The 21,462-nt window shown below is 39.6% G+C and overlaps 1 protein-coding gene across 5 annotated transcripts in view; it reads left to right on the forward strand.

The window, feature by feature from the left end:
* SRGAP1 (SLIT-ROBO Rho GTPase activating protein 1) overlaps nt 1-21,462 on the forward strand; it is a 306,426-nt gene that overhangs the window by 170,430 nt on the left and 114,534 nt on the right. For all 5 annotated transcript variants that reach the window (XR_012420434.1, XM_065524524.2, XM_065524525.2 and 2 more), the window contains one exon: nt 9,494-9,556. Coding sequence is in view for 4 of the 5 variants with exons in the window: in XM_065524524.2 (XP_065380596.1) it covers nt 9,494-9,556 (63 nt within the window). In the remaining variant the exon portion in view is untranslated. The remainder of the gene's footprint in view (nt 1-9,493; nt 9,557-21,462) is intronic.

The following is a 21,462-nucleotide window of genomic DNA, read 5'->3' on the forward strand; positions in this document are numbered from 1 at the left end:
GAATCTAGTGCTGTGGCTGATTTGACAGGGGGCGGAGCTCAGGCATTATAATGGTGGCTCACCCACCACTCAGCCACCACTCACCTCCTACTGTGTGACCCATTTCCTAACAGGCCACAGACTGGTACCAGTCCACAGCCCAGGGGTTGGGGACCCCTGGTATAAGGAGCAGTTAAAGACATTGGGAATATTTAGTACAGAGAAAATAAGTCTCAGCTAGGACTCAATATTTGAAGACCTATCATACAGACGATGGTGTCAGCATACCTCCTCTGTAAGGCTACAGAAGTTAAGACCAACTGGAGGAACTTAAGTAGAGACAGCTTTACTTTACCCTAAGAAAGACCTCCTAACGGTCCAAGTCAGCAAGGCTGTCTAAATCAGATCTAGAGTTCTGCTTTGTTGCAGTTTTGCAGTATTCTCTGGAATGGACTTTATCTTCCTTAATATAGTACCACAGACACAGTTGAGTATTCTAAAAAGTAAATCTTGAATTATGTTGAGTTGACTAAGACATTCTAATTTGAAAATTTATATGAATAGACTGTTGCATTTGAATTTAGAAAAACCGAAAATGTCTTCACAAGATAAAACAAAGATATGATGCTGAGCTAATAATAGTATCATAATGATGGTAAAAGATAATACTTATGGAATGCTTAGTATGTGCCAGACACCCTGTTAAGCACATAAGCATGGGCATCTCATTTAATCCTTTTACCAACCTGTGGAGTATATACTGTGATCTTTCCTTATTTTACAGTGGAAACAGCTCAGAGAAGTTAACTATATTTAAACAGATATTTAAATAGCTTGGCCCTTTTTGAAGGTTTTGGGGGTTTTCCCCTCAAAGTGCCTGTCATCCCATGTGCAATTGCCCATTAGCCACAAGCATTTTTAAAATTTCTCTGATTGTATTCAGCAACCCAAGTTCTTTGTCAAAAAGATACTTACTCCATAAGAATGTTTTTCTTTTTCTATTCGTTATGGCACCTGTACTTACACCCATTGTCAGACTGATGACCAGTTAACTGGCTGTAGTTCTGAGATGGTGCTATTCAGCCAAATATCAATCTTTAAAGGAAGTTTCTGATTTTGTTTACATTTTGAAAGATCAGTTAGTTTATTTAAAAAATTATGGGTATAGTTCCAGAGTGATATAAATATGGAGATTTTGCTTGGCTTAAAGTGTTTGAAGATGCATAAATCAGACTGGATTGAAATTGTTGTGATTACCTCTCTGTTTCTCTCCTAGACTGTAAGGTCACTTTTCTTTCCTAAACACATAGGAGACACTCAGTAAAAACTAGTAGAGTGAACGGGTGAATGCATGACTGAGTATGTGAATGAATGAACTTACTTCAGTATCTCAAAGAATCTCTGCCTTTTGCTTGCTAATCCAGTGGATGACTTACATTATTAATGAGCAAACTTCCTGCTTGTTGATTTGCTTAGTTCCTCGATTTTTCTTACCACAGTGCTATTAAGACTAAGGTTATGGGTTTCCTACACAGTGTGGTCTAGTTTGCTTCATTGCATGATATACTTATAATCCCAGCCACCTGAGTTGTAGATGTGAGCTTTTGGTCACACCAGGGAGCGGAATAGCTTTGGATCTCTCATAATTATGGCTGTCACAGAGGAGAAGGCCAGTTGGCTTTACTAATAAATTAGTAGGCTCAAGTTCATGCACTAAAGAAGACATATTAATATGGTAATAGTGAGAACTTGTTCCTAAAGCTGAGTTAATTGCATTTTTGTAAAGTTCAGCATATTGAAAATGGTTTGGAACTACTTTTTGATATTTTTAGTTAATTATATTATAGTCTGAAACAGTTTTATAACTCATTCTGATTTTAATTAAGTAGGTTTATTTACATCAGTCACTGAGAATTTATATGTAACTTATTCATTTAGTGACACTGAAAAGGTATTTCCAGTTTATCAGCATTTTGAGTAGAGAAACAACTCTTCATGTGTTTTTTGAAGAGCTAGGGAAATGAAAATGAAGATATTTCTTTCATCTACTTTATTTCCTGTAGGATTTAAATCTCAGTCTTGAGTTACTTAATCAGCCCGTTCAAGTACTGTTTATGTGTGGTAGGTTGTGAGTGACTTCGGTGTTGATGACTATGCACCTTTCAGATTGTCTGCTCGAAGGCTGAACACAGCAACAGCCAACCTTTTTCACCTGGATGTAGAATACCACTTTTGTCCAGCGACTACATTAGTAATTGTAATAGATGCCCCAGATAGTTCCCTTTATGGTTAAGTTTTGTTTTAATTTGAAATGAAGCTCTGGTTTCTCTGTGTTTACGATTCCTTCTAATTTCTCCTTTTCTAGTGGCAAGGAGTTTTGTCTTTAAAAATTCTGATTTTTACCCCTTTACGGTAAAGTAGATCATCAAACTAATTCCATGATAGCTTCAATACTTAGTTGTGATTTTAATAAGTACAAAACCATGTCCCTTGTCAGTTAGAAGGAAAATGTGCAGAAACACTGTAAACATTACCTAGAAATTTGGTTCAGGCCATCAAGCACAACCCAACTTTCTCCTTTAGGCATTTTAGAAGATGCTGTTGCCTGTGTCTTCAGTGTTTACCTGAATTAAGGGAATGTATTATTATAGAGACACATGAACATGAGTTTGGAAACTTAAAAGCGCACATGCTGTGGAAGTATGGCCTGATCCCTTTAAGCAGAATTTACATCCCAAACTGACTGAGCATGAGACACTATCATCATCTGAAACCCTCTCATTAAATATTTAATCTGGTTTTTCTCTTTCTCTTCTACTCCCACGGTGACTCAGCTTACAGTCAGGATTTCTTGACTGGTCATCACAATAGATTTACTTTAAAAATACCTCTGAAAAAGGCCACAGGCCTTCTGAATGGGTCATTGAATCCAACCACATAGATCACTTGATAGATTGCTCAGTGTACTCATATGTGGTTGTATTAACTATCCTCTTTGTTCTTCCTCTCCCTCCTTTCTGGGAGGTTCTGGGGATAAGACTGCAGCCTTCCAGGAATAGGGACCCTGGCCAGGGCCCACCCAGTGTAGCACTTACCATAGCACTCCATGTAGAAAGCTGTTTTGGTATGTCTGGCGCCTTTGTGAGATTGCAAACTGGAGTGCAGAAACCAGTCCTTATTCAGTGCTTTTCATTCAGCAGATGTAGATCCTGTACCTCCAGGTACCAAGCACCAAAGTAGGCACTGGGAATGCAAGGACAATTGTTAGGATGTGGTCCCTGCTCTCAAAGAAACTGTGTTTATGAAGAAAGAAACAAATGTGACAAGCCTACTAGTAACATTTCAGGTGTTTAATAAGGACCATTTCAGTAAAACCCTGTAACAGAGACTGTTAGCATTTCCTTTTTGTCAGTGGAAAAGCTGAACCTTCACAAAATTACTTAACTTGTACATGGACTGTAACAAGGTAGTTTGAACACAGGCACTTCAACTTTAGCGTTTGAACTCTTAGCCAGTATACTAGGTAGCCTAGAGGTGGTAATAAATGAATGTATTATAAAATCACAAGGAAGGAAGACCTAATCTCTTTCCTTGGGGGACAAGGTGAAGTTACCAGAAAGTTTTTACAGAGTTACATGTAGGATTGTACCAGGCAAAGAGAGGGAGGGAGAGTCTAGGAAAGAGGAAATGACATGGGGAAAGCGCAGAGATGGGAAAGCAGGGCCTGAGACTTAGCAGTTTAGGACCAGGCTGAAGGATCAGGTGTGAAATTTGTGGAAAGTGAAGTAGACTAGTTAGGCAGAAGTTATGGATGACTTAAAAAAAATATTGAAGTCTATCCTAAAATAATATAGCAAGTCTTTCAACAATTTTAATCAGAGGAAGCTTAATTAGATTTTTTTTTAATTCTCATGACCTATAGAAAAAAATTGACCAGCCAGAATTGGTAAGATTGGTAACTTCTTCAAGGAAAAGCAGTCAGTCTTAGAGGAACCCTAGATTTCTGACTTGAGTGACATTATTGTCCTAGAAGCATTATAATTTCATTATAACCCTTTTAAAAAATAAACTTCCAGCATGTATCAAGAGTCTTAAAAATGTTTATACTTGTATGCTAGTAATTTCATGTCTTGGAATTGGCTTAAGCAAATAATACAAATGCAAGATATATGCCTTTTGATCAGCATTTATGATATTAGTTCAGAGTGCTTAAAACATATCGGTGAAATTGAGTAAAGAAATAAATGATTGACTGGTTGGTAGAAAATAGTGGAAACATTGGAAACAGTACATTTACATTTAATGTTCATGTATGTTTACTACGTAGTTATGAATCCAGTTGTGGTTCTGAAAATTATATAATTACATGTAAAAATGTATTGTAACTTAAAAAAAAGCAGAATAGGAAAATATACTTAGACCTATGTTTAAATAAACTTGAAAGAAATACATCAAATCATAATGGTGGGCCAAGTGCAGTGGCTCACACCTGTAATCCCAGCACTTTGGGAGGCCAAGGCAGGCAGATCACTTGAGCACAGCCTGGACAACATGGCAAAATCCTCTCTACATAAAATACAAAAATTAGCTTGGCATGGTGGCACGTGCCTGTAGTCCCAGCTACTCAGGAGGCTGAGGTGGGAGAATCTCCGGCCACTGCACTCCAGCCTAGGTGACAGAGGGAGACCTGTGTCAAATAAACAAAAAAAATTATAAAGGGGGGATTGTCCTTCTGTTCTCTATTTCTTCAATATTCAATATACTTAGTTCATTTTCATGGTGGAAAAAGGTTAAAAACTTTGAGACTGTTCATTTTGGACTAATGTTAGAAATATCTGAAACATCAAAATGACAATAAACAGTGAACAATTGGAAATAGGCTTGGAATTCAACTCTGGGTTTATACACTGGAGACATTCAGTAAATGTTAACTGAATTGAAGTTCTATCCATTTTCCTTCCCTTGGGTCGGGACCCCAGAATCCTAATGAAATGTATTAGAATATTAGAAGTTTTACTATTATTTGAATATATTAATGAGGAACAAAAACTTCTTCCCTAACACAGAAGAAACATTGATTGCTCTCCTTAATACTTAACATTATTTTTCTTATGTGGCAATTGTTGTTCAAGGGCCAAGGGTCTGCTCTCACTGCTTTCAAATATTTTAAGTTATTATCTTTTTTTTTTTTTGATAGTGGGTCTCACTCTGCCACCCGGGCTGGAGTGTATGCTCACAGCTCACTGCAGCCTCGAACTCTTAGGTTCAAGAGATCCTCCCACCTCAGCCTCCCTCGTAGCTGGGACCACAGGTATGCACCACCATGCCCAGCTAATTTTTATACTTTTTCTAGAGGTGGAGTTTCCCCATATTCCCTAGGTTGGTCTCCAACTCCTAGGCACAGTCTGCCCACCTCAGTCTCCCAAAATGCTGAGATTACAGGCATGAGCCACTATGCCCAGCCTACTTTCTAATTTTTAATGAAATAGAATCCATAGGCGTATTTAACCTATTAATTTTTTTTTTTCTAATAGAGACGTGGTTTCACTGTGTTGCCCAGGCTGGTGTTAAACTCCTGAGCTCAAGTAATCCTCCTGCCTCAGCCTCCCTAAGTGTTAGGATTATAGGTGTGAGCCACCACACCTGGCCTCACTTATTGAATTTTGATGGACTTTTGACAATCCAGATATTTTCTAATTAAAGGATTTCAGTTCATTAGCCTAGTAATGCCATATGCTAACTGGACCACACCAGGTACATTTTGGTTTAAAGATTGCTTCTTTGGGAGTCCAGAGTAGCATTTTGAAGAAACAATTGTTTCTCGTTGTTACTGTAATAAACTGGAAACGTATTTAAAGTGGGGGTAACATGAGGTGCTTCCTCCACTGTTGCCATACCGTGAGGACAGGAACCATGTCCCCAGGATATAGATTAGGACTTGATGTTTTGTCCAGCCCAAGTATCTGTGAATACAAGGATGTGTGAATTCATATTTCACAAATTAGTCATATAAACTAGTGCTTCTCAGAGCATAGTTCAGTTCCTTAGCAATTTTTGCAGACTAGTGTTGGGAAGAAAATCTTTAATTTCTATGTTATTTACTAGACGATAGAGGGTTTGGACTGTCATTCGAAGTGAACAAACAGGCAGAAACTTTGGTGCTGTGTCATGAGGATAGCCAGGGGTCTACCTACTGAAAGGAACTCCACACTGACTTTTCACAAAATCTAAAATTCCTACTGGAGCCTGCTCCTCAAGGGCCTCTTTCATGAGTTACATATACCTTATCATGTGGACTTGAGGAATTATCCATTTCCTAAGGGATGTTTCATTAATTCATTCAATAGCAATGGTAGTAGGACCCCCTGAGAAAATGGAACATAGGAAGATAGATTTAATATACACACATGGCAAGGGAATATGGATATAAGAAAAGCTGGAGCATAATCCTTATGGGCCCTTTGGAATCCAGGGTCAACTGAAGGAATCTAAAGGCCAGGGCAGTAGGGAGGGACATCAAAGTCAACTCAAGCCCCTCCTTCAGGGAAGCCAAAAGAATCAATGTCAAAAGAGACCACGAGAAAGGACAATGTGATGTGGCCTTTTCACTCAAGGGAGTTGCCATGACGAACAGTATCTGGAAAAAGAAATAATGATAATTATGGTGTATTCACTGTGTGTTAGGAACCATTCTTAATACTATGCATGAATCATCTTTTTAACACTTACAAGAACCTTATGAGATAAGTACAATGCCTATATTCATTTTACAGGTCAGGAAACTGAGGCATAGGCAGATCCAAAGTCCTTAAACCTTCACATTATGCATTCTGACTCTGTAGTCCTTAGACCTTGCTTTTAAGCATTATATTATACTGCCTGCAGACAAACTTTATATATTTCAGGGCCTCTGGGGAACGACAAAAGAAAAATGTAAGTGTATGCCTGGCAGAGCACAGTCTGTCTGTGATGCCAGATGTCTTCTACCTCATTATCTGAAGTCTTAGAAAATATGGAACATACTATGACTCGTCAGCACATGGACACATAGAGGGGAATAACACACACTGGGGCCTGTTGGAGGATGGAGGCTGGGAGGAGGGAGAAGATCAGGAAAAATAACTAACGCGTATTAGGCTTAATACATGGGTGGCAAAATAATTTGTATAACAAACCCCCATGATACAAGTTTACCTATACTACAGATCTGTGCATGTACCCCTGAACTTAAAATAAAAGTTAAATAAAAGAAAAAATCATCCTGTCCTAAGATATTTGGCCTAAGATAGCTTTGAGGACCCTTCTAACCCCAAACCTAAATCTTTTATCTGACCCAGAATATTTTCTTGGGTTAAGGTTTCTTGAACATAAGGGATTTTTTTGTTGCTATTATTGTTCTGAAGTCTTAGCCAAGAAATATTTTCTTCTTTTCTTTTTCTTTTTTGAGACAGAGTCTCACTGTATCACCCAGGCTGGAGTGCAGTGGTGTGATCTCAGCTCACTGCAACCTCTGCCTCCTGGGTTCACGCAACTGTCATGCCTCAGCTTCCTGAGTAGCTGGAATTACAGATGTGTGCCACCACACCTGGCTAATTTTTGTACGTTCAAGAGAGATGGGGTTTCACCATGTTGTCCAAGCTGGTCTTGAACTGTTGGCCTCAAGTGATCTGCCTGTCTCGGCCTCCCAAAGTCCTGGGATTACAGGCATGAGCCCAGTGCGACCAGCCATCTTTTCTTTTTAGACTTGCTACCTGAAACGTGGGTAGCTGAGCAGAGTTACTTGGTGGCCTTTGATCCCATTAGAGAGTTCTAAATTGTTGGCCTAGATCCTTGAATGAAATCTGATATTAAAATAACACCAAACTGAAGTCATAGGAGATTTGTAGTGTAATATATACCCTCTCGATAATCAAGACAGAGGAAAAATAAAATGAGTTTCAGTTGACTTCATGTTTTTACTTGAAACTTTCCTTTCACTCTTGGGTGATTTGTAACCCACATCTTCACATATCAGGGACACAGCAAGACATAAAATCCGTAATTCCAATTTGGGATTTTAGAAGCTGTCAGAGCTTAGTAAATAGCACCACTCTCTTAGATACTCCAAGGAAATTCAGTGAAAAATACTGCTAATGAATTTAAATTTCTCCAAGTTCAGGTACTGCTCTGACGCCATCTTCCCACACTGTTTTATCTTCCATGAGTCTTCAGTCTGTCATACTTATTTGGCTTTTGCTGAGGCCTGACCCAATGACCTCATGTTTACAAGATGGATGTGGGCCAGAACTAGGACCCTCTTTAAATTCTGCATTCTTGGTGCCCACTTGCCCAAGCACCACACAGGACACTGCAAGGTTGCAGAACTGATTAAGATACGGCCCTTATCCCTAATTCTGTTAGTCCAGTGAGAGGTATATACATGAACCAGTGGATGTTGTTGTTGCAAACTGTAGATTAAGCTTTGCTACATATCTTTTTTCCATTTTCTGTAGCTGACTACATAATGAACTCAAAATGGGGGGAAAAAGGTCATTTGGATGTAAGATTTCTTTAAAATAACTTACAGCTTTTGCTGAAAGTAATATTCAAATACTTCTCTATCAAACTCTCAGAATTAGCCTAGGGAAGGGTATTTTAAATGCTGTTTTTTACCAACTGGGTAGAAGGATGATACTCTCCACTTTTTTGTCTTCATTGAAGATAATAATAAATGCAGAGGTAAAAGTTTATGGACCTTGAGTGGACTTACCATTTTACTGCTTTGAAAGTGCTTTCTTGCCAGGCTCGGTGGCTTACATCTATAATCCCAGCACTTTGGGAGACTGAGGCAGGCAGATCACTGAGTTTGAGACCAGTCTGGGCAATATGGTGAAACCCTGTCTCTACAGAAAAATGTAAAAACTGGTTGGGCTTGGTTGCACGCCCCTGTAGTCTCAGCTACTTGGGAGGCTAAGGTGGGAGGATTGCTTGAACCCAGGGGTTCAAGGCGGCAGTGAGCTGTGAGCATGTCACTGCACTGCAGCCTGGGTGACAGAGTGAGACCCTGTCTCCAAAAACAAAAAAGCGCTTTCTTAAAATTAAACTTGTAGTCAGTCACATTGTAACTTTGGACAGAGGAAGTTAATTTCCCCCTTTGGTTTCTAAGTTAGCTTTTTGGGAATCACACTGTAAAATTTCATGGTCTAGTTCATTTTTAATGGTCCTTAGTTCTGCAACTCAACTTGTAAGCAAGCATGATGCTTCAGCCTGCTTACTTTGTCTCTGTTTGGTAAAGTCTGTTTGGATGGTGGGGGAGCCATTCACCCAAGGTTGTTACTTGTTTGGTCTGTTTATCCTAGGGGTCCATCTGTATACAATGTCTAGAGTTTACAAAGGGCCATTCCGTTGAAGATGTTTATTACAGAGCCTTGCTGTCTTTCTAACGTGTTAGATACATTCCCCTATTTTCAGTCAGTGGACTTTTTAAGAGTAAATAATTTTAAAATATTCTTTTTTATTTTCTTTTTAATTACAGAGCAAAGAGATTGCATTCCAACTTCATGAGGATTTAATGAAGGTTCTTAATGAGCTTTATACGGTAAGCACATAATCTTTCTTCTTTTCTAGAATTCTTGGGTTAGAATTCTGGTTTGTAAAAACACTGCTTATTGTAGTATTCATTCCAAGCCAGAGTGACAGTGGATCCTCATCTGCTTGAAATACAGGAGCAAGTGGATAGGTGTACACAGCTACATTCCTTTGCCACTCCATCCCGATTTGGAGAAATTGTACTGAAATAAATTATCTATCTACCTATCTATCTGTCTGCATACACACATATATACACAAGTAGCGCACTTTAAGAAACTAAAGTATAGATGTCTCCATAAGATACGTTTTTAACTGGATTTTATGTGATCTCTACATATATTGAATTCGAGAATATTTTGTTTAAAATTGATGCCCTTGTGGCCAGGCGTGGTGTAATCACAGCACTTTGGAAGGCCGAGGCTGGTGGATCACTTGAAGTCAGGAGTTTGAGACTAGCCTGGCCAGTGTGGTGAAACCCTGTCTCTATTAAAAATGTAAAAGTTAGCTGGGCGTGGTGGGATGTGCCTGTAATCCCAGCTATTTGGGAGGCTGAGGTGGGAGGATCACTTGACCCAGGAGGCAGAGGTTGCAGAGCCAAGATCGCACCACTGCACTCCAGCCTGGGCAACAGAGTGAGACTCTATCTCAAAAAAAAAAAAAAAAAAAAAAATGTTGCCGTTATAGAACTTGAGCAATTTAGGTTGTGTTATTCTGGTGCTTTCTTTTTTTTCCACATTTTAGTTCAATTAATTGTTTGGTTAATGACGTATTAAAATTACTTTTGAAGGGTATCAATTTTTTTTGCAATAATTTGCTTTTTTGACTTACATTTTATTTAGGGTACTTCATGTAATCATTAAAAATTAAATAATTTAAAACTACTTTATTAAAAATAACTAAAACTAATGATGTTACAAGTTAGAGTTAGTAATATAATCATGTAAATATTTTTCCACGCTTAATGATCATGTTATGAAATACTTCTTTTGGGGGATATTTTATTTTAAGAGAATAAAATAACAATAAATGAGTAATATTAATTTATATTAATGAAAGATATTTGGATTTTTATTGCACAAGATTATTTTGTTTGTTTGTTTGTTTTTGAGAAGGAGTCTCGTTCTGTCACGCAGGCTGGAGTGCAATGGCGCAATCTCAGTCACTGCAACCTCTGCCTCCCGGGTTCAAGCAATTCTCCTGCCTCAGCCTCCAGAGTAGCCGGGATCACAGGCATGTGCCAGCACGCCTGCAAATTTTTTGTATTTTTAGTAGAGACGGGGTTTTGCCGTGTTGGCCAGGCTAGTGTCAAGCTCCCGGCCTCAAGTGATCCACCCACCTCAGCCTCCCAAAGTGTTGGGATTACAGGCATGAGCCACCAAGCCCGGCCTGAATTGGTTTTTTTTTGGCAAACTAAACCTGAAACTCGAAAGCACGTTTCTTGATTTACCAATTCCATTTGTTCCTAAAAAGGCACATGTGTAACATACAGTTTTGTAAATTAAATTTTTAATGCTCCTTTGATACTTACTAATTAAAGAAACTTGTAAGTTAAACTTTTATAAAATGATTCTTTATAAAATGAACTTTCTAGTTTTTTTCTATGTGTGTGATAAATCTATTTTTTATAAAGCACATTTACTACATCTGTGCATATAAATTGAATTGACAATTTCTGTGTGTTAGTTCCTCCTTCAGAAACTTTCGACTGCATGCAACCTACAAAAGCCACAGGTTAAGAGATTATATCTATATACCAAATGCCTAATGAAACTGATTTTTACGTGATAAAGACCAATTTCTAGCTCCTGCCTTACATGATTTGTTAGTTTCTGATACCCTAAGGTATCAACCATTTCTAGAAGCCCAGTAATTTAAAAGTTAAACGACCTTTGTATACCTGAGACTTCCAAAGAGGAACAAGCAGAAATTCTGTGTTGTCTTCCATTGAACTCTTTTAAGATGAGGACGTTTTGGCACTTTCCTCGTAGTTCCTTTTGCTTAGACATTGTTTTACCTAGAAATAGAAATCAGTCCTTAATACGTTACAAAAATAAGTCTGCTGGTTGCCATGCCATCATGGGTTAGAGCCTGTTGATTATGGTCTGAAAATAGTAGTGTAGTAAAGACAACAGTGACAAAGATGAACTTGACCACTGAATACAAGAAAAGTCAAAAGAGTGTCCTGAAAATTTTATCTCAGTGAGGGATATATATAATGAAATTTCTCCTAGATCCAGCCTATTGATTGCACCTAGACATTTTGCAGACTCTGTAGCGTTCAAGTAAGTAAGCTGACACCTCAGAACTCTTATCAAATATCAGCCCAAAAGCCTGAAAGAGCCAGGTTCTGCCAAAGGCCACCAGGGTTGGAGTGACCCTGTCAGAGTCATTTAAGCTCTCAGAATTGGTTGAGGGATTAAGGGATAGGGCAGACAAGCAATGAGATTTTAATTATGTCATCTGTAGATCACTTTGAGCTCCTGGGAAAAAATTTTACTTTAATCAGAGAGCATGCTCAGCAAGGCCAGAGGTCATGTTCTGTGGGGAGAGAACTTCATATCACTCATGCACATACACACACCCTCTCCCTTTTTATTCTAAAAGGAGATGCTGTTTGGTCCCTCTTGCACATTATCTTCAGATACACAAACTTTGTCTTGTTCAAATAAAATCTATCCATTATATTAATACTTCAGTTTACATTAGGAAAGAGGCGAGATGAGGCATATTTGAACAGTGGAACAATATTTGGAGGAATGTAGTTTAGATTCCCCATTCAACTACTCACTGGTATTGTTGTCATGAACAAATAACCTAGTTGCATCATGCATGGAATTTTGTAGCACTGATGATGTAATAGTGATTGTTGAAGTAACAGGTATAAAATACATAGCCTCGGGGAATTGAGGATGCTTTTTAATTGTCTTTTAAATTACAGTCAACCTTAGTGGTGGGTGACAGCCTTATGTTTGGACTTTCTTACCCCAGAATATTGTTCCCACAGCAATTGTTGATTATTTCAAACATTTTATCAGAAAGCTTTGTCTCAGATAAAATACATATGCTCAGGAAGGAGAATAGAGAGAGATGTCCTATGGCATTTATACATTAGAATGAACTGAGTTTTACCAGCCCAGATTGTACGGATGATGGGATAGATACGATATCATATGATGATATGATAGATATATAATACAATAGAGCACAGTTTGTGTGGACATGGCATGAAGTGCTGGGCTTACAAGCAGAAGACAGGATGGTGGCATTAGAGTGGCTACTGAAAGAAGAGGAAAGGCTTTAAAGACTTGCAGCTCCTTTACTATATTTTTGCCCAATCTTGCTTTTAATTGCCAATAAAAATAAGGCCTCAAATGGTTTTAAGCCTCTATTTGAATTCTTAGGCGACTACAAAGGACAGCCAGAGCAGTTAAGATTAGTTCAGTCTTCACCAGCTACAGTGGCTCATGCCTGTAATCCCAGAGCTTTGGGAGGCCGAGGTGGGCAGATCACCTAAGGTCAGGAGTTCGAGACCAGCCTGGCCAACATGGTGAAACCCTGTCTCTACTAAAAATACAAAAATTAGCCCGGCGTGGTGGTGGACACCTGTAATCCTAGCTACCCAGGAGGCTGAGGCAGGAGAATCACTTGAACCCAGGAGGTGGAGGTTGCAGTGAGCCGAGATTGCACCACCGCACTCCAGCTTGGGTGACAAGAGTGAGACTCCATCTCAAAAAAAAAAAAAAAGGAAAGAAAAGAAAGATGATTAGTTCAGCCTTGAAGAGCAAAGGTTCTCAAAATAATGACATAAACCAAATAGATGTTTATATTCTCTCTCACAAAAAAAAGACCAAAGATTGACAGTGCAGGCCTGGTATGGAGGTTACATAAATCCTTGCAAGACTCAAGCTCCTCCTACTGCTTGTTCAGGTAAACCCCATTGTAACAGTTGTCCTTAGAATTCAAGATGGTTGCTAGAACTCCAGCCATTACATCTGCATTCATGGCAACCGAATGGAAAAAGGGAGCCTTGCCTTTTAAGGAGACTCCATAAAAGTCTCACACAAGACTTTCATATACATCTCACTGGCCAGAACTTAGAACATGGTCCCTCCAGGCTGCAAGTTAGGTCTGGGAATTACAGTCTTTTAGCTAGCCAGGTCATTGCTAGCCAGTTTTTTAAAAATGGGATTCTGTTCATTTGAAAGAGAAGGGGAGTTATTTGTAGCTAACTAGCCATGCCTGCCAGAGTAGCTAACATTTACCACATGCTGATTATGCTTGTGCTAGTTATTGTGCTAAGCATATTATTTGCATTATCTCATGTAATCCTCACAGCACCTCTCTGAGGTAGTTATTCGCATCATCCTCATTTGATAGACGAGGAAACTAAGGCTCAGAGGGACTTGCCCCAGGGTGCACAGTAAGTGATAGGGTGGGATCTCAAGTCCAGGACTGGCTGCAGAGCCTCTACCCTTTACTGTCTTTTTATCTCTATTGCCGTAGTTGTGGGGAACCATTTTCTAAATAAGATCTCTAAATATTAATGCCTCCCCCACAATACAGAGAACATAAGTAGTTTATCTCCAGCTCATTTATAGTTTTTACAATCAATGGCATTAATGTTGCTTTAACAAAATGTACGTGACAAATTGAACATGTGGCTCTATGGCAACCAGTACTTCTTAGACATGTGTATTTAAGTGATTTAACAGGTGGAATTCATTGGCTAAAAGCGAAAGGGTGAACCAGGATCCCCAGACTCCCTTTCTTAGCCTAATTTGCTAATTCTTTTTGAGTTAAACATTTGAAAGCAAGCTAAAGGATAGAATTAGCAAGTTTGGGAGTAGGGTTAAGAAACCAGGGACACCGTCATGCTATCATGAAACAAAAGTAACTGGACTGGCAGTCCGCAAGCTTATATTTGAATCCCAGCTTCATTAATTGTTAGTTGTGTGGCACTGGGAAATCATTTAGCTTCTCTGGGCACTTGTTTTAGTCTGAGTTCTCTATAGATACAGAACCAACAGAATGGGTGTCTGTGTGTGTGTGTGTGTGTGTGTGTGCGCGCGCGCGTGTGTGCGCATATGCAAAGTGATTTACTATAAGGAGTTGACTCCCACAGTTATGGAAGATGAGAAGTGCCAAGATCTGCAGTGAGCAAGCTGGAGACCCAGCCAGGAGGGTTAATGGGATAGTTCTAGTCTGAGTTCAGGCCTGAAAACCAGGAAAGCCAATGGTGTAAGTTCCAGTTCAACTCCAGAAAAAGACCAATGTTCCAGCTCAAAGACCATCACACAGGGAGAGTGAATTCTCTCTTATTCAGCCTTTTTGTTCAAAGCAAGTCATCAGTGGGTTGGATAAGACCCACCTATATTGGAGAGGGCAATCTGCTTTACCCAGCCTACTGATTCATATGTTAATCTCATCCAGAAACACTCTCACACACAGCCAGAATCATGTTTGACCAAATATCTGGGCACCCCACAGCCTAGTCAAGTTGACACATAAAATTAATTATTATGGCATCTGACAAGGCACAAGAGTATAATGGGGAAGGGTCAACGCTTAAATCACAGCTCTGCCCCTTTCTGGTGCGTGTGACTCTGTGCCTCAGTTTTCTCATCTGTAAAATGGAGATGAAAAAATACCTCTTAGAGTTGTTAAAAAGGATGAATGTTTAAAGACAAATGGAAACATTTTGCATGCTTGCTATGCTAGGCACTGTGAGATGTACTGGGGATATAGCTGTGAATGAAAACAGACCAAATCCTTCCTCTCAAGGCATTTACATTCTAGTGAAGAGAGAGAGAGAGAGGCCTTAAATAAATAATATGGCAGGAGTAAGAGCTAAGAGGAAAAGTACAGCTGAGTTGATACAGGTAGAGCATTCAGAACAGTGCCTGTCACATGGTAAATGTTTAAAAAACATTAGTAGTTAGTGTTAGCCTCCTCATCATCATCACCCTCTTTATCAATGGACTGGGGATGGCCCCAGCTTCATGTCAGCCTCACAAAGTAAATGCAGATATCAGGAATGATTTTAACAGTAATTACAGATGGTTTTTTACATATATATGAATTTTTCTTATGATGAATATATGATACTTTTGTACCAAAAAAAAAAAAGGAAGGTAACTTCCCTAAGAAACTACATTGATAGTAAATGTTCACAGGGCTGTGATCGGAGAAGTAGAAAAGTAAAAGGCAAAAGCAGAGAAAAGTGGTAACAGAAAGGTTAGAGGGAACATTCAAAACAAAATGTGCCTTCATCGGCCCAATAAAGAGGTCATATGAAATGGGTTTAAAGTGTTAAGCCTGTCCCACCACCAAAATCTCAAAAGGTTATGCAGTATTTTAATAGAAGAACCATGATTTGCCCTTTATTACTGTTTCTTTACTTTCTCTAGGCATTACAGCATTACACTCAGCATTTTACAAAACAAGGAGTTGACCACTCTCAGTCAGCTAATTCTAATCAAGATTAACACAGATGTCATGATAAATCCATGTGAAATTGATTGTTAATTGTATGTAATTGATTATCACACTCTCTGTGCATCAGCAGCACACACAGCTAGCCAGAGTCAAGAGGTAATCTATCCTCAAGTTCCATTAGATCAAGAGGAAGAGAACTGAGGAAATGAGGATTTATCCAACCCTTTACCGTGAGGGCAAGCACATCCCATTTATTTCTCACAGCAGCACTATGAGGCAGGTATGCCTAATCTCAGGCTTACATGTGGGAATTGGGGCTTGGAATAATAAGCTCAGGGTCACACAGACAGTAAATGACTGATCCAAAATCTAAACCCACTTCTGTTCCCAAGGCCCATCAGTTCCTCACTGGGCAGCTGCCTTAGAGAAGGACGTGCAGAGGAGGTGGCAGGAGGAGGGGTAAACCTGAGTTAAAGGATCAGTAAAACTCTCTATGACAGACACTTGTGAAAACATGAGCTTACTAGACTGTTATATGGGTTACAGAATGGGCAAACCCAAATGACTTTGTGTAATCGGCTTTCATATTAGGATATGAAGCCAGGTGTGGTGATTCACATCTGTAATCCCAACACTTTGAGAGGCTGAGCTGGGAGGATCAATTGAGCCCAGTTTGAGACCAGCCTGGGCAACGTGGCAAAACCCTGTCTCTACCAAAATACAAATAAATTTAGCCAGGTGTGGTGGTGTGTGCCTGTAGTCCCAGCTGCACAGGAGGCTGAGGTGGGCAGATCACCTGAGCCCAGGAGGTCAAGACTGCAATGAGCCGTGATTGTGCTACTGCGCTCCAGCCTGGACTCCAGCCTGAGTGACAAAGTAAGATCCAGTCTCAAAAAAAAGAAAAAGAAAAAAAAATCAGGATATGTTCATTTTAGCTTTAGTGTTATAATGTAAAATTTCCTCTTCAGTGTGCGTTCATACACAGTGGTTACTTCTAAGGATCCATGTCTTGCTCCATTCGGCTTCGTTTTCTTCCTAATGAGCGCTAAATCCAATATGCCTCTATTAGTCAGTTTTCACACTGCAATGAGGAAATACCCGAGACTGGGTAATTTATAAAGAAAAGAGGTTTAATTGACTCAGTTCCCCATGGTTGGGAGGTCTCAGGGAACTTACAGTCATAGCAGAAGGCACCTCTTCGTAGGGCAGCAGGAGAGAGAATGAGTGCCAAGTGAAGGGGCAGCCCCTTATAAAACCATCAGATCTCCTGAGAACTCACTCACTACCACGAGAACAGCATGGGGGAAACCACCCCTGTGATTCAGTTATCTCCACCTGGTCCTGCTCTTGACACGTGGGGATTGTTACAATTCAAGGTGAGATTTGGGTGGGGACACAGCCAAACCATATCAATGCCTAACAAATGTAAATGGAGTATGGAAGCTGTCCTGGTGCAAACCCAGAGGTGGGCTGAGTAACTTTCACAGGAGCGGTTTCAAAAACAGTTGATGTGAGCACAGAATCCAGCCTGGCCTTTATGTATCTTTGAAGCCCTTGTCTCTTTAAAACGTTTAAATTTAAAAAAAAAAAAAAAAAAAAAAAAAGCTGATTATTTTTTAGAGGGAAAGAAAAGATGCTGTTTATTATTTCAAGCCCTTCCTTGAAAACAGCCTCTGAGGACTGCGGAGGGAAACTTTGTTGGCTGGTTTTGTGAGCCTCCCACAGACCAGGAGCTAATGTATCCTTCTATAAAGAAGAAACATGCCCAAGGCAAGGTTGAAAAGTCATTCCGAGAGCCCAAGATACTTGCCACCTCATATCGGAAGATTTTTCTCTGAGCCTCAAAGAGGTTTTTGACCTTGAGAGGGGACGAGTGGGGGTTACGTACTTCTTTTAGCTCAAGGGCATTTTAAGAATTTGAAATATATGTATTTCAGTAGTGAAAATGAAAATTCATTCCTTTGAGACAGACTACAGAGGCCTGGGTCTCAAAACAAAACACTGAACAAAGGGAAATAAGGAGTAGGAATATGTAAAAAGCTCCCAAACTGAAAATCTCTTTGGAGTACCACATTCTCCACGATGCCTCCTGGAAAACTTTTTTTAAAACACTCTATTTAGGGACCTTGGGCTGACAAAGAATTTCCGTACCTCCTTCCCCTGGCTTTGATTGCTAGACACTTCAATGGAAAGAAAGAGGGATTGGGATCGTGTGACTCTCTGCGAGGAACTTCTGAATTCTAATCTTGGCCTTGACACACACCGACTTTGGAGACTAGATTAGCTAATTTAACCTGGCTTTGTTTTCCTGCCAGAATGATCGGGATTAATAAAATGACCAATTCAAGGATCTCTGAGAAGAACTGTTTGATAAGAACTTTATACGTAGACATCTTTGAGGGCGTTCTGATCAATGATGCCAACTGCTTCCTACCTCCTGCTTATAGTTTCATTTTCTTTCTGATATTTAAGAATTAGTTATGACTAATGTTTATATACCACAAGTAAGGCTGTCTTTTATTAAAAGAAGTGAGCCATATGAACCCCAATGTAATTATTTAGCTTAGAAATGAGAATGTGTTAGAAAGTATACTTTAGTGAAAAAAAAATTCTAAAGAATGTTTTACATCCAGAATCCTTCTCAACGAAGTATTTTGTCCAAACTATTACATTCTGAAATACAGTATTATAATCTTTAAGTGATTAGAATGCTTTAATGACAGACGTCTTAAGCAGTTTCTAGTACTAAATATATATGATACTTGCCAAAATAAATTAGAGGCATTTTTCTTGGATTTTACTGTTCGAAATTGGACCAGAAATGTAAAAGATCACATGAAGGAAATCAAGCTCTAAATCAGTTGTTATCAGATGATCCAATTCAACATATTTTAACTCACTGGCATGGTTTTCTAACTCACATGATTATGTGAATTTGATCCTACCATAGTTTGATAGCATTTGGGGACTGAAATGGACCTTTAGGAATGTTCAAATTAAGAGCCAGGCACAGTGGCTCATGCCTGTAGTCCCAGCATTTTGGGAGGCCAAGGCAGGCAGATCACCTAATGTCAGGAGTTCGAGACCAGCCTGGCCAACATGGTGAAACCCCATGTCTACAAAAATACAAAAATTAGCCAGGCGTGGTGATGCGCGCCAGTCATCCCAGCTTCTTGGAAGGCTGAGTCAGGAGAATCACTTGAACCCAGGAGGTGGAGGTTGTGGTGAGCAAAGATCATACTGCCACACTCCAGCCTGGGGGTCAAAGCAAGACTCCATCTCAAAGAAAAAACAAAAGAAATGTTCAAATTAACCTCCTCATTTTGGAAGAATATCCGGAAGGCTCAGAGAGATTAAGTGATTCACTTATGTCCCAGAGCTAACTCATGGCCAGGTTGGAACTGAAACCCAGGTTTTATTTTAATTCAGATTAGCAAGAAGGTTCTTGTGAGGTGTGTGCTGCTATGCTAGGAGCTTCAGTTGAGACAGTACCAGTTCAGGAGGCTTTCAGTCTAGCAGAGGTGCTAAAGTTAAGAGATAATAACAGCTAACCTTTGTGCCAGGTACTGTTCCAAGCACTTTACATAATTACTTCTTTATATTTTCCCAACAACCCTGGGAGGTAGTTGAGGCACAGAGATGTTAAGTACCTTGCCCAAGGTCACACAGCTAGCAAGTCTCACACGAGGCGGTCTATGCTCTTAGCCCACGTGCTGTACTCCCTTTTTACTGGTGAATATAGTGTGGGTACATAACACAGACTGTTATGTACCCACAGATAGGTTCAGGCAGAGGACTTTGGAGATCCAAAGAGAGGGGTCCATGTTGAAGACTGAGAAAATTGCAGAGAGGAAAAGGTCTACAAATGGACTTGAGAGGATAGCCAGGATTTTAGTAAGAGGAGAGATGAAACAGGGGAAAGGCATCTGAGGAAAAGGAACAGTGAGAGCCAAGGCACAGAGTTGGGAAAAAGCACAAGGTGCATTCGTAGAATCTCTCTCTCTGGAGCCCTATCTAGGGAAAGAGGGAAAATCATAAGTTGAATGATTTTGGAACAGCTACTAAAACGAGATTGCAAAGAACATAGGCAGCAAAAAAATGGTTAGACATCTAGTCAAAAGCAGTTTCCAAACTCAAAAAGCTCTCTTGCACAGATTAACAAAGGCCTCTTATTTCTCTTTTTTTTCCTATTGTTCCAATAAAAGGAGTGAGATGTATTGGATTTGAGGCATAGAATATATGTGTCAGTTTCTGAACCACTTTTCATTAAAAGAAAAGGATTCCACAGCAGCCTTTCCCTTTTGGTTGATGCGGCAATTCTGAAGGTGTGGGACTTTTATGATTTCAAGATTCTGAAGTATCTTGGGTCCTCAGTGTAAATATTTCATATACTAAACCTTGCCATATAAAGGTCTAATACACACATGTAATGTTGAAGCCATGTGAAACATTTCCCTGAGAAGAACTAAATATTTAAAGTTGCAGGTGACTTGGAAATTCTAGTAAATTTGGTGGCCTTTCATTATACATGTGCTTTCCCCTTCAACACTGCCAACTACTTGAAACTTTCCTTTGCCACCAAAGGCTGTTGCTTAGCTCCTGCTGCCACTGTGGCCCTGGTTAATATCTATTCCATGTGCAAACTCTTGGATATTTCTTTCAGTAGTTTAAACTTGTATTTCAGTGCCTCAAGACATTGTATGAAAACTGCTTTTGAAATAAGAACTTTCTGAATGACCTTCTCTATCACCGACTTTCCCTGTTGACTTGTTGGGCATGATTAAGTCTCTTTGCAGCTCAGTTGCTTTGACCCATAAAACGAAGACCATCCCTCAGTTCCCTGGCCTCTCAAGTGTGTGAGAATAAACAAGTGAGCACTGGATGGGCTAGAGCTATTGTGGGCTGAAAAGATTTTCCTAGTTTGTTCTGGCTGCTGTAACAAAATACCACAAACTGGGTGGCTTACAAACAACAGAAATTTATTTTCCAGTTCTGGAGCTGGGACATCGAAGATCAAGGCAGCAGCAGATTCAGTATCTGGTGAAACCCCTTTGTGGCTCATAGACAGTACATTCTTGCTATGCCCTCACATGGTTGAAGAAACAAGAGGTCTGTCTCACGCCTCTATTGTAAGTGTACTAGTTGCATTCATGAATGCTCTGCTCCCATGACCAATCACCCTGGTTATGTCCCCCTAATCCCGTCATCACCTTGGGGAGTTAGGATTTCAACATATGAAGTGGTGGTGGACACAAATGTTCAGAACATAGCAGATATGATAGAAGAGTGGGGTACTTTATTAATTGTGTTGCATTCATGAAGCATTCACTGTGTGCCAGTGATCACTGCGAGGGCTTGACATGTATTCATTTATTCATTTTTTGTATTCATTTTTCCCACCTTACAGGTAATATTCTTATTCCCAATTTAGAGGTGAGTAAAGCAAGGAACATGGTGTGAGACAAAACTAGTATTTAA

The sequence above is a fragment of the Macaca fascicularis genome, chromosome 11, assembly GCF_037993035.2.
Source record: "Macaca fascicularis isolate 582-1 chromosome 11, T2T-MFA8v1.1".
NCBI classification, from domain to species: Eukaryota; Metazoa; Chordata; class Mammalia; order Primates; family Cercopithecidae; genus Macaca; species Macaca fascicularis.